Below are 14227 nucleotides of genomic sequence, written 5' to 3' on the forward strand. Positions count from 1 at the left end.
TAAGTCAAAAATGTAGATGAGCTCGGGTCGGAACATCGTGTGAGAACGCACATTAAGGAGCCTTCTTGTTATATAACAATTTGCTTTTGGATAAATCTCAGTAGTAATAGGAATGTTTGAGATGCTTGTTTCTTGTTCGTTTGTTCGTGTTTGTTTTTATTTTTTTTCGGTATTGAATCCTCATTTGTTGGCCAACATCTTGAGTTCGGAAGATACAATGTTTTGTGGATGTTTCAAAGGTTCAGATTTTTACTGTTTTTTTTTATCGTCAATGCGTTTTTTTTGCTGTCTATTGTGATTCTGGGGTCACTCCTTTTCCTCTGATTTATTGCAATCCGTTAATTCTTTGGTGATAGTTTTGGTTTCTGCGCGATGATTCTCTATCGTGTGATGATTCCCTATCGTTTGAAAATTTCGCCTTTCAAACGATTCCCTATCGTTTCATATTTCCTATCGTTTCATATTTCACCATTTTCTTGCATCTAGCGATTCAAATTCTTTTTGGACAAATGTTTATTTGTCTCTGCGTCTGCTATTGTAGAAATTTTGAATTTGGATTTCTCAGTTCCATATTTTTTTTTGGATTTCTCAGTTCCATATTTCTCCAATTCGTTCAGGTTTCTTGTGCACTATTTTTTTTATCTTCTTTGTTACTTTTTGTGCTTAGTCCTTTTTGTAATTGCTGAATATTCTATTCATTTTTTCTGTAGGTGTCTGATTAAGATATTTTACCTTATACATTTAACAATATGGCTTGTATTAGACTCTTTTAATAATTTATTGCGTCGGTTCAGGAAGCTTGCTGATTTTCCGTCCCAATTGTACTAAAATCATACTTCGATTCATTTTCTTTTTGATTTGTTTTCAGTGCGTGTGTGATAGTGCCGATTCTGTCAATGTCAGTTATTCCAGTTTCTCTCCATTTCTCTGTATTTTTTGCGCCAATTTGTCTCTGAGTTTTTTCTCCTGGAAATCTTGCCTCTAGAATCTTTGATGTCGGTAAATGGACATTTCATAAGGGGGCATTTTGTACGGTAAATGGGGTTTTCTAGGGTTTTCACTTTTCCTGTGGTCGGTTAAGGATCAGTTATCCTTGTTTATCTCTACGTCAGTCTCGATTTATTATACAAGTACCGTATTTTGACAGGAAGTATCCTAGTAGTCCATCATGCGCTCGCTCTGATTCTTAGTTATTTTCCCGGACAAGTTGGGGGCAAATTGACCTACACCAGGTGTTCCTATCTCTCTGGTACGACTGGCTGTTGTTTCGCACAGATGTTGGATTCCAGTAAGCATTTAATGAAATTAAAAAAACTGTCGTTGCTGCTTGACTAAAATTTTGTATTCCATCCCGAAAAACACATTACTTTCTCCGCTCAACCTTCAAATGCCCCCCATTTTTATCGCATGTTTTTCATTGGTTGCACGCGCTTCCTATCCACCCCCCCCCCCCCCCCCCCAATAAAAACAAGAGCAACAACTATCCAGGCTATTCTTGTGCCCTTTTACCTGTCTGCTATTTCTCTAAAGTCTTAAGTCTTACCGTTCTCGCTGAGCGCTTTTTTTGCTGACATTTTTATCGAACTCATTTTGCCCACGGCCCATTATTTTGTTACTTTTGTGCGCTTTTCCCCCCACCAATTACACCCAAAACACGCAATTTTTTTCTCGGTGAATTATCGCAGCATCGCAGCTGGTTTTTGAAATTTTCACTTTTCTATGAATTGACATTGCTGGTATTTTGATCGTTTATGGGACCTAATTTCCCACGCAAATATAACCTTCAATTAGAATTTAAACAAATCAAATAAACCAAAGTTCAGACATATTGTGAGGTCAAGGAAAAACAAACAAACATTTATTAAGTGTTGTTTTGATAATCATGGCAAAACTATGCTTGCTAGTTTGTTTCATTGTTGTCATCAATTTAAACTCAATTTTGATCTCAGCTATTATTGGGGGGCACAAAAGCCCGAAGCGTCCCTTTTTCGTTCGGGTTGTGAGACTTGCAAATGGGAAGAGGTCTGCCTGTGGGGGTACTATCATTCACACTGAATGGGTTCTCACATCAGCCCACTGCGTTAAGAACAAGAACCGTTAGCTTTATTTAATTTTTCACTTGCCTCTAAAACCTTTCCCTTATTTCCATTAGTTAACACTATTTGCATTAGTTAATCGTGAGGTCGTCTATAACTATAAGCCTATAATCTCTTAGTTATCCTGGTGAGGAGTGGTTTCAAATCTTGAATGATGATTCAAAGCTTGCAAGAATCTTGCAAGACCGTGAGTTTTCTCATCGCTAGTGTACGAGCTAGATATCTGTGATCATGTTCTGATAAGAGAATCGTGATGTTTTACTTCTTTATTTTTCTTAGTGGGCAGCTTCTGATCATCTTACTTCTTATTATTTGAGGTTTAAAAGTTCAAAGTGAATCTTTGGATGCAGCCCTGGTTAAGCAAGAATTAAAAACTTGCAAGAATCTTGCAAGTTTTTGAATTCATTCGGAAGGGTGTTTCATTTTTTTTTGCCAAAATAGCATTTCGGTTTCGAAAGTTACATGGATTTGAACAACTTAACCATAACTTACTTCTAGTGCCAATTAGGGAGCAAAAAATACTTCCGAATTATTATTGTGAATCGATTCATAAACTTCATTTATATTGTGTTTTCACTAAAATATTTCGACAAGATTGGTATTGCACGTTTTCGCTGTTGAGGTTCCTCAAACTGAAGTAATTTTTGTTTTTCAATTATTGTTTCCAAAAATATATATAGCATCATCTTCTAAGTGAATTCATAATCTTGCGAAATTCATAATCTTGTGAAATCTTGCAAGTTTTCAATTCCTGCTTTACCAGGGCAAACATAACTCTGAGCAGAATTTGTTTCAGTTCTTGGCATGACAAATTGAGATTTGAACTCTGTTGAAAATTTAATTTTGAATTTTTGAAATTCAGAAATAATTCTGATTCCACTGAAAGTTCACGCACGCGAACTGTTAATTTCGAGCCAAGCATGATCGAGTTAAAAGAGACGACTGTTTGAAAACAAATGAAATTGAAGCGGAAAAATCTTGCAAGCACGACCGATTTAACTCAAACTTACTGTGCGGGCCTATGTTTTTGTAGAGCGTCTGTAATTGAAAACGCGTAATGGATTTGCCGGTTGCAAAAAAACTTGTCGTTTTTTGAGTTATTTCTATAACTACCAACGTCCCGACAGCAATAAGTCCTGTTTTTTTTCTCGAGTGAACTTTAATGACGCCTTCTGATTTTTGCCATCACCAAAAAGACAAATTTATTTCATCTCAGACCTCATAAACTAAATTGACCATTTTTTTTCGCGTTCCAACGCCTTTCCAGAATCAAGATTTCGCAACACAGCCACAACCTCCAAAATGGTGAGTTAATGTTGTGAGATTTTTGGGAGATAAATTCAGTCTTTATTGGGCTTTAATTTAATTTTCTTCGTACTAATTGTATTCTTTTCTTTGTTTGCATGCTCTGCTTTAAGGAGGGATGTTATGACAAATTGATGCAAAGTATTATAGAAAAAGTTGGTCGGAGGATCAGATGACCAAAAAAATTAACGGTGAGTATATGCAAACAGATCCACGTTGAAATTTCCTCTAATTTCAAACTCATAGGATGACAACTGAAAAGCAAGAATGAGATGTTAGACAATGAGACTATTTGCGCGCCAAAAGGGGCAAACAGCTTCATTCAAGAGACGAAAACCATTTTCCGTCCTACCCCAAAAACAAAATAATTCTGAAGGTCTGCAAACAACCATAATAAAATTTACAACAATCGACAATTTACATTTTACTACTTTTATTTAACTAAAAGTGTAAAGAATATGACATTCTACACCAAATTAAAGTCACCGGACTCTAGTGTCCAGTGAAACTAAAAAGGAATATTTGATTTTTTTTAAAATCAATTTGTGGAAATTTTCGAAAAACCCAAGCAAAAATTGCAAATCTTCACAAAAAAATTTTATAGCTTGAAAGTTCATTTTTTTCTTTCAGATGAACCAGTCAAAAGTTTCAGTTCCGCCGCAATCATATGTAGTGAACAATACAGTTCCGCCGAAACAAAGTAAAAAAAAATATTCGAAAGTTTTGCAAATGATCGCTATACAGCACCAAATGTTCGACACTGAAATGAAAAATGCGTATAATTTCAAAACTACCGCCTACAAAGAAAGCTACCACTTTTTATTTTGATGATTTTTTATATTGGTAATTATGAATATAGAAATTTTTTTGGTATTAACTTCGCTCTGGTAATTGTTCTGCTATTAACTTCGCTCAGTCCTACCTAGTTAATAAGGCGTTTGTAATACATGAGACGAATAAAAATTTTGTACTTTGAAATGGGTTTGTGACCAGATGCGTACTAATATACCAATAAGAATTAGAAATATTTATTATTAGATAAACTTCAAGTAATTTTGCACTATGTAGGTTTACTGTGAACAAAATTTAACGCTTTATCACAGTCTAAACGAAATTTTGATTGGAGTGGTTTTATCACATTTTGCTTAATTTAGCGTCTCTGTTCAACTAAGACAGGTGAATAATACAGTTGTATTTTTAATAAATTATTGTTTTATTTTAAATAATTTTTTTACTTGAGTTTCTACGAGGCGAAATTATTTTCGCAAAGCAAGATCTTCTCACTATATGCCTCCATGCTCTTAGTTATCCTAGTGATGAGTGATTTCAAACCTTGCAAGACCTTGAGTTTTCTCATCGCTCGGGTACGTGTTAAATGTGTGATCATGTTCTGATAAAACAATCATGATTTTTTACTTCTTTATTTTTCTAATTCAGCGGCTTCTGATCATCTTATTTTTTATTATTTGAGTTTTAGAAATTCAGAGTGACTTTTTGGATGTCAAACATAGCTATGAGCAGAATTAGTTTCAATTCTTGGCATGACATTTTGAATTTTGAACTCTGTTGAAAATTTAGTTTTAATTTCTTGAATTCAGAACTGACTTTGATTCTGTACAAAATCCTAGCAAGACAACTTTTAAAATTCAGCCAAGCATGAATGAGTTTAAAAAGATGACCCTATGGAAACAAATTAAAATTAAGAGAAAACTTCTTGCATGCAAGGCGGATTTAACTTAAAAATAATGCGCGGAGCCGATGTTTTTGTAGAGAGTGTTTTGCAATTGAAGAGCTTGAAAACGCTTAATAGATTTGCCGTTTGCAATAAAAACTTGTCAATTTTTGAAATATTTTGCTATGGAAACATCCGTTAGACATGTTACACAATGAAACTATCTGCGCGCCAAAAGGGCAACCAGCTTCAATTAATAGACGAAAACCAATTTTCGTCCGACCCCAAAACAAAATTATTTAACAATTTACACATTTACTATTTTCATTTAACTTAAAGTGTCGTAAAGAAGTCGGAAAAGTGTCCGGTAAAAACTAACGGGAGTTTTTAATTGTTCTTTCATTTGAATTCACATTTTTTGTCATGGAATGTGTCGAAAAACCCAAGGAAAAAATTGCAAATATTCACAGAACAAAGTTTTCTAGTTTGAAAATTCGATTTCATTTCTTTCAGATCAACCAGTCAAAAGTTTCAGTTCCGGCGCAATCAAATGACAAAGTAAAAAATATTCAAAAGTATTGCAGATTATCGCTATACAATCGTATAGCGGTTTTTACAAGATAGATATACTCCAAAGTCTGGAGGTAAAGATTTTATATTATTGAGATTCGTTTTGAACTAGCCTGGTTCCCACCCCTTTCTTTTTCTTCGTTTCAGCAATGGAAGTTGTGATAGAGTACGGAGACTTCACAGACATGGACGCCCCAAAAATGGACATCAATGTGACGAAACTGTTCTGGCATCGTGAACACAAGTTAGTTGCATTCCCTGTTGATGAAAAAGAGCCCGGGTTGACCCCATAAATCAAAAAGTTTTAAAATTACAGCTTCATATTATAGCATCTTTGAAAAGTTGTAGTCACAGTACATAAAAGGGAGTTTGATGCAATTGAATTTTCCCGAAGGTTTTGAAAACTTCATGTAAAGAAGGGAATATTTTTTTACAGAAAAATAATACTAAAAGAAATCGAAATATTGAGTTCTAAGAGAACACAAAATTATGGGAAAATTGTAGTCATAGAGTTTCATAGAAAAATAAAAATTTTGGAGAGAATTAAAAAATTACTTTTTTATTGGATAAATTCATTGCAGCCCGATATTTATTCATTTATTCATTGGAAGGCACTCTCTGGAAGTGGTAATACACTTAGCAAAAAAGAACTAAAAAAATTGTCGTCAGAGAGCATTTTTTGTTCATTTTTTGCGATTGAAAGTGGTAAATTCTTCCGTAAAAAAAAACAATTTTCGTTTGCCTTTGATGATCAATGAAATAAGGACCCTCGAAACAGCTTTAAAAACCCATTATAATTGGTTTATGCAGTCGTTGTTATCACAGAACTCCATTTTTTGAAAATGTTGTAATCCTAGAAATTCCATCTATGAAAAAGTTTTAATCATACCACTTCCTGCTATGAAAATGTGTTAACCCGACCAATTTTGTAGGACTTGTTTTCTATGACATTAATGATCCATAAAATTAAAGTTCTATGCTTACAACTTATGGTTAACCCGGGAGCTTGCTCCTAAATATTTATCTACCCCAGAAATCGGAGAATGATATAGAAAGCAATAAGGGCGAACTGTGGATCGAACCCGTTTTCATAGCGAACTGTGTATTAACTACTGTGGAGAACTGCTGAGTTTTCATGGTTTTAATATTAACAAAGAGCCATATAATAATTTATAAAACCATTTTCGGCTATTATGTTTGCTAATCTTACAAACTCTAAACCTTACTATAGTTCTAATCTTGAAACATGGGTTGTAAAATACCTGGCAAATTCGAGTATACATACGTCTAAATTGTCCTCGTAATAAACCCACGCACGAAATTATAAGCTCCCCGGCCCATTACGGTATATTCTATAGTAATTGAGCTTCTCAACATTGTTGATCATTAGGATTCCAAAATGAGGGGTCTTTCCTAATATCCTATTATACGCGTCCCAAGCTTAGTGGAAATATAAAGTATAGCTTATATGCCCCCCTAGGCTTGCAGAGTTTATAATATGAAAGAACCAGCTTTTTTATGCCATTCATCACTGACTACGCAACATCATTAATGTTAAAAAGCTCATTATCACGTAACTGACTATGAAAAAACAAGTTTGTTCACGCTTCCGGAAAGGTAAAATTTAACCTATTTCACTTTTCTTCAGACACGCTGCAATGAGACTTGTAAACGACGTGGGACTGGTCAAAATTGACAACTTCAAATTCCCAGAAAATTCAACCATTGACACATGCTCTAACGCCCTCAATTACTGTACTGTTCTGGGAACCTGTGGCATGGGGCGGGTCCTCCACACCCCCGAAAGTTTTTCACCCTACCTTAAAGAGATCCTTCTTTATGAAAAAGAACCCAGTTGTATTATCAATTTGTGCCCTAAGGATGTTATATGCACCCGCCGAATGTCGCCAAAAAGAATTGACAACGTCTATCATGGCGACTCTGGAGGTCCCCTTTACGCAATTGGGGAGTTTCCGAACGCTGAGCCCGTTTGTGTCTATGGTATTGCCAGTTATACTGGAAAGTTTTACTTAGACGCGTTTGGAGAGAGGTTGATCGATATATATTTTGGCGGAAGCTACTTTGCAAACGTACCTTATTTCTACGATTGGATTTGGGGGGTCATCGAAACTCACTACGAAAAACAGAGACAGTTGGATGAACTTCTGAGATCCCAAAATATTGACGAGAATCAGAAATATGACAAGGAACAGAATCAGAATCGCAGAAGATACCCGAATCCGAGAAGCCGACAGAATGCTCTGAGACGTAAAAATTCAAAAACTCGATTCGGTTCTAAAAAACCGAGTTCAAAATTGTAATGGACTACAATAAAAACTATTGCTACTTTATGTTAAAAAGGTTGAGATCAAGACTTTATGGACAAAATTACCCTGTCAAGGCAAAGAAAGAAAATTCTTGTTTTTCTTTCGAGAATGGTCCGTTTTTCATAGTTTATCGTAGTAAATCATACAAATTTCTTCGATCGCGTTTTTGTTGTTAAATAGTTTTAATTATTCAAGCAACTATTTTAAATAAGTCAAGTAAGTGTCGTTTTGTATTCAAAACGGACATTTTTATATGAATTTTTGTAAATGAAATTTAGTCCAATATACTGTTTTCCAACAGAGGTAAAATCTAAAAGCTGAAACGAATCCTTTTTTTCTATTACTAACCCCATCGATTTGTATATCCGCACTTAAGAGATCTGTAACCTGACTCAAAATGGATACGTCCAGAACTTCGTGGGTTCATCAGCATCTGGGCCAGAATACTTTGAGTTCATCAAATTAACATCCAGCAGTCTGAGAAGAAAATGGAAAAAAGGCGGCGTCCTCAAATACTTTAGCTAGTAAAAGTAGTCTCTTCCAATACGTCAATTTCTCGAATTTAGTTAGAACACGACAATTTCAGTTGAAGTAAGTTAAATTGTTGTAACGAAAAATATAACAAAAATTAAAACATCGACGTGCTTTGTTATCGGGTTCTGATTTGACATACGATTGCAAAAACCACTGAGGTAGGGAGTAAACAATTTTGTACGATGTAAATGTTTCAAATTATTTGTTTCTGTCGCTTTCTTGTAAAGGAAGAAAGATATTTTTAGCCTTCAACCTACATTTATATCGGAGTTTTTATGCAGAAGTCACAAAAATTATCTTCATAGGTCAAGCAATATTTGATTTCGTTGATCCTATAACAGTTAAAGTTTGAACTTTCCCATTTTCAAGCCACAATTTGTTTGCAAAACGCGCAAAAGTTTCACAATAAATATCTTCTACCACAATTGCAACCAAGTTGGTGCAAATTTAAATTTAAAATGTTGATCTATTTGAGACTCTTATTTGGTAATTTCGGAGAATTGAAGTGTTCAGTAGAAATTATCTTGAATTGCAAGACGAAGACCGAAGAGCATAAAGGTTCTTCAATAAAATTATGCCAATCTTATAAATGCATGTCAAAAATAAGTTGCCTTCCTTGGCTTATGGGCAAAGTTAAAACAAATTGTAGCTTCTCTATTATAAACTAATTATAGTTTTTCTACAGTCGGGTCTCAGATTTTTTTCAAACTCATCGATAATCAACGCAGGAGTTCCACTTTTTATATAGGTTCCTTTTGTACGAACCACTAGATGATACTGAAAAAAGCTCAAATTCGTTTTCAACTTGAGATGATTTTCTGACGCAGCCCGGGTTGACCACCATAAACCTTTCTTGGCAACCATATCCAAGCCATATATGGAGTTTATGATAACTTGGCAACCATATAGATGACCATGCAAAAAAATCAACATTGCTCAAAAAGCTCTTAAAACACCCATACAATGCACTCTGAGTGGAGAGAAACTCATCAAGACACTTGAAAAAAAATTGAAGTTCATGGTGTCTTGGGAACCATATCCAAGACCATACACATTTATGGTGCCATATAGGACCATAAATATCAAAGTCAAAAAATACAAAAATATTACAGAGAACAGCTTAATTAACATCTTCTGACTACATTAAGCGCTCCAAAAAAGCAAATTAAGTTAGTTCGATTTTTTATTTCTTGGCAACCATATCCAAGACCATAAATATTTATGGTCTTGCATATGGTTGCCAAGAAATCCATGACTTGTCAGATTTCTTAGAAAGGTTTAAAAAGCTTGAAAAATTGCAGTAGGTAACACAATTTTGGTTGCAAAAGGCATATGTATTACTTCAGCACTATGTGGAGTTCTCAAAAAAAAATAATAGAAGAAAAGATACGAAACGACTTTAAAATTTGGCACAAATACATTGTTTCTAGAGGCAAAATCAGTAGTAGAATTAACAACCACTCTCTTCAAAAATAAAAGGCCATACTGAAGTGTTTTTGCGGGCATTTTGATCAGATGGTATAATTAGCAACGGAGATCTTGTTCAATTACACAAAAAAAGCTACTGTTCTTCTCATTTAGGATTTTTTTAAATTGATGTTATTATAATTTGCTGTATTTCGTGGAGTGCGATAAAATGTGCTATAATTGCTGCAAAAACCATCTGAAGCTATAATAAGTGGCCTCATACCTATAAGATTGTCACTTTTAGGATTTTGTTGCAATGGTCTTTAGTATGATAGGCGATAATTCTACATAATTTATTTTTTTTTGTTTGATGATATTATAATTTGTTGTATTGTGGACTGGGAAACAGTTGGCTCTGAGTGCTTCAATAGACATCCAAATCCAGCTTATATGGACTCATACCTCTAAAAGTGTGACTTTTGTCAATTTGTTTCTATGGTCTTTGATAACATAAAAATAAGCAATTGTTCTTCACACTTATGAGTTTTTTAAATTTGATGTTATTATAATTTGTTCTATTTCGTGGAATGTGTTAAAATGTGCTATAAATGCTGCAATAAACATCTGAAGTCAGCATATGCCGCCTTATAACTGTAAAAATGTCACATTTGTGTTTTGTTATAATGGTCTTTGATATGATTGCCAAGAAATCCATAAATAAATTTTTTTTAAGTGAAGATCTCTTTTTCATACTTTTGTCGCCTCAAAGTTGTCCTATACTAGCGTACTCTGCAACTTTTGTTCAATTTATTTTAGTAGTTTACTAATTTCAAGGTTTAAGAACAATCAGTATTGTTTATTTTTTTGTCTAACTTAAACAAAAATACAAAACTACTTTTCAAGAGTTTATCTGCTTTTATCATTATTTACATGGTTCGTTTGGGTTCCTCAATTGTTTTTATCAGAAAAACAATCTAAAACAAAGTTTTTTTGATAGCAGAAAGCTTACGTTCACTCAACAACATGTGGAGTTCTATACAAAAAAAATTAGAGGAAAAGAAATTAAACGACCGTAAAATTTCACACAAACATATTGTTTCCAGAGTCAAAATCATTAGTAAACACAGCAACCACTCTGTTGAGAGAAAAAAAGCCATACTACAGTGTTCTTGAGAGAAGCTTGTTCAGAAGGCTTAATTAGTAACAGGAAGCTCATTCAATTACACAAAAATAGGCGATAATTCTACATAATTTATTTTTTTTGTTTGATGATATTATAATTTGTTGTATTGTGGACTGGGAAACAGTTGGCTCTGAGTGCTTCAATAGACATCCAAATCCAGCTTATATGGACTCATACCTCTAAAAGTGTGACTTTTGTCAATTTGTTTCTATGGTCTTTGATAACATAAAAATAAGCAATTGTTCTTCACACTTATGAGTTTTTTAAATTTGATGTTATTATAATTTGTTCTATTTCGTGGAATGTGTTAAAATGTGCTATAAATGCTGCAATAAACATCTGAAGTCAGCATATGCCGCCTTATAACTGTAAAAATGTCACATTTGTGTTTTGTTATAATGGTCTTTGATATGATTGCCAAGAAATCCATAAATAAATTTTTTTTAAGTGAAGATCTCTTTTTCATACTTTTTTGTCGCCTCAAAGTTGTCCTATACTAGCGTACTCTGCAACTTTTGTTCAATTTATTTTAGTAGTTTACTAATTTCAAGGTTTAAGAACAATCAGTATTGTTTATTTTTTTGTCTAACTTAAACAAAAATACAAAACTACTTTTCAAGAGTTTATCTGCTTTTATCATTATTTACATGGTTCGTTTGAGTTCCTCAATTGTTTTTATCAGAAAAACAATCTAAAACAAAGTTTTTTTGATAGCAGAAAGCTTACGTTCACTCAACAACATGTGGAGTTCTATACAAAAAAATTAGAGGAAAAGAAATTAAACGACCGTAAAATTTCACACAAACATATTGTTTCCAGAGTCAAAATCATTAGTAAACACAGCAACCACTCTGTTGAGAGAAAAAAAGCCATACTACAGTGTTCTTGAGAGAAGCTTGTTCAGAAGGCTTAATTAGTAACAGGAAGCTCATTCAATTACACAAAAATAGGCGATAATTCTACATAATTTATTTTTTTTGTTTGATGATATTATAATTTGTTGTATTGTGGACTGGGAAACAGTTGAATCTGATTGCTTCAATAGACATCCAAATCCAGCTTATATGGACTCATACCTCTAAAAGTGTGACTTTTGTCAATTTGTTTCTATGGTCTTTGATAACATAAAAATAAGCAATTGTTCTTCACACTTATGAGTTTTTTAAATTTGATGTTATTATAATTTGTTCTATTTCGTGGAATGTGTTAAAATGTGCTATAAATGCTGCAATAACCATCTGAAGTCAGCATATGCCGCCTTATAACTGTAAAAATGTCACATTTGTGTTTTGTTATAATGGTCTTTGATATGATTGCCAAGAAATCCATAAATAAATTTTTTTTAAGTGAAGATCTCTTTTTCATACTTTTTTGTCGCCTCAAAGTTGTCCTATACTAGCGTACTCTGCAACTTTTGTTCAATTTATTTTAGTAGTTTACTAATTTCAAGGTTTAAGAACAATCAGTATTGTTTATTTTTTTGTCTAACTTAAACAAAAATACAAAACTACTTTTCAAGAGTTTATCTGCTTTTATCATTATTTACATGGTTCGTTTGAGTTCCTCAATTGTTTTTATCAGAAAAACAATCTAAAACAAAGTTTTTTTGATAGCAGAAAGCTTACGTTCACTCAACAACATGTGGAGTTCTATACAAAAAAAATTAGAGGAAAAGAAATTAAACGACCGTAAAATTTCACACAAACATATTGTTTCCAGAGTCAAAATCATTAGTAAACACAGCAACCACTCTGTTGAGAGAAAAAAAGCCATACTACAGTGTTCTTGAGAGAAGCTTGTTCAGAAGGCTTAATTAGTAACAGGAAGCTCATTCAATTACACAAAAATAGGCGATAATTCTACATAATTTATTTTTTTTGTTTGATGATATTATAATTTGTTGTATTGTGGACTGGGAAACAGTTGAATCTGATTGCTTCAATAGACATCCAAATCCAGCTTATATGGACTCATACCTCTAAAAGTGTGACTTTTGTCAATTTGTTTCTATGGTCTTTGATAACATAAAAATAAGCAATTGTTCTTCACACTTATGAGTTTTTTAAATTTGATGTTATTATAATTTGTTCTATTTCGTGGAATGTGTTAAAATGTGCTATAAATGCTGCAATAAACATCTGAAGTCAGCATATGCCGCATTATAACAGTAAAAATGTCACATTTGTGTTTTGTTATAATGGTCTTTGATATGATTGCCAAGAAATCCATAAATAAATTTTTTTTAAGTGAAGATCTCTTTTTCATACTTTTTTGTCGCCTCAAAGTTGTCCTATACTAGCGTACTCTGCAACTTTTGTTCAATTTATTTTAGTAGTTTACTAATTTCAAGGTTTAAGAACAATCAGTATTGTTTATTTTTTTGTCTAACTTAAACAAAAATACAAAACTACTTTTCAAGAGTTTATCTGCTTTTATCATTATTTACATGGTTCGTTTGGGTTCCTCAATTGTTTTTATCAGAAAAACAATCTAAAACAAAGTTTTTTTGATAGCAGAAAGCTTACGTTCACTCAACAACATGTGGAGTTCTATACAAAAAAAATTAGAGGAAAAGAAATTAAACGACCGTAAAATTTCACACAAACATATTGTTTCCAGAGTCAAAATCATTAGTAAACACAGCAACCACTCTGTTGAGAGAAAAAAAGCCATACTACAGTGTTCTTGAGAGAAGCTTGTTCAGAAGGCTTAATTAGTAACAGGAAGCTCATTCAATTACACAAAAATAGGCGATAATTCTACATAATTTATTTTTTTTGTTTGATGATATTATAATTTGTTGTATTGTGGACTGGGAAACAGTTGAATCTGAGTGCTTCAATAGACATCCAAAGCCAGCTTATATGGCCTCATAACTCTAAAAGTGTGACTTTTGCCAATTTGTTTCTATGGTCTTTGATAACATAAAAATAAGCAATTGTTCTTCACAATTATGATTTTTTTTAAATTTGATGTTATTATAATTTGTTCTATTTCGTGGATTGTGTTGAAATGTGCTATAAATGCTGCAATAAACACCTGAAGTCAGCATATGTGGCCTTATAACTGTAAAAATGTCTTTGCTGTATTTTGTAATAATGGTCTTTGTTATGATTGCCAAGAAATCCATAAA

General features: G+C 33.1%; 1 protein-coding gene across 1 annotated transcript; it reads left to right on the forward strand.

The window, feature by feature from the left end:
- The first annotated feature begins 1813 nt into the window (after positions 1-1813).
- Positions 1814-8143, forward strand: LOC142349941 (chymotrypsin BII-like). The gene is made up of 3 exons (XM_075401798.1): positions 1814-2096; positions 5791-5887; positions 7292-8143. The coding sequence occupies exons 1-3, from the start codon at positions 1883-1885 to the stop codon at positions 7962-7964; spliced, it is 984 nt and encodes a 327-aa protein (XP_075257913.1). The 5' UTR covers positions 1814-1882; the 3' UTR covers positions 7965-8143.
- Positions 8144-14227: the final 6084 nt, after the last annotated feature.

The sequence above is a fragment of the Convolutriloba macropyga genome, chromosome 11 (assembly GCF_964194025.1).
Source record: "Convolutriloba macropyga chromosome 11, txConMacr16.3, whole genome shotgun sequence".
Classification (NCBI taxonomy): Eukaryota; Metazoa; Xenacoelomorpha; order Acoela; family Convolutidae; genus Convolutriloba; species Convolutriloba macropyga.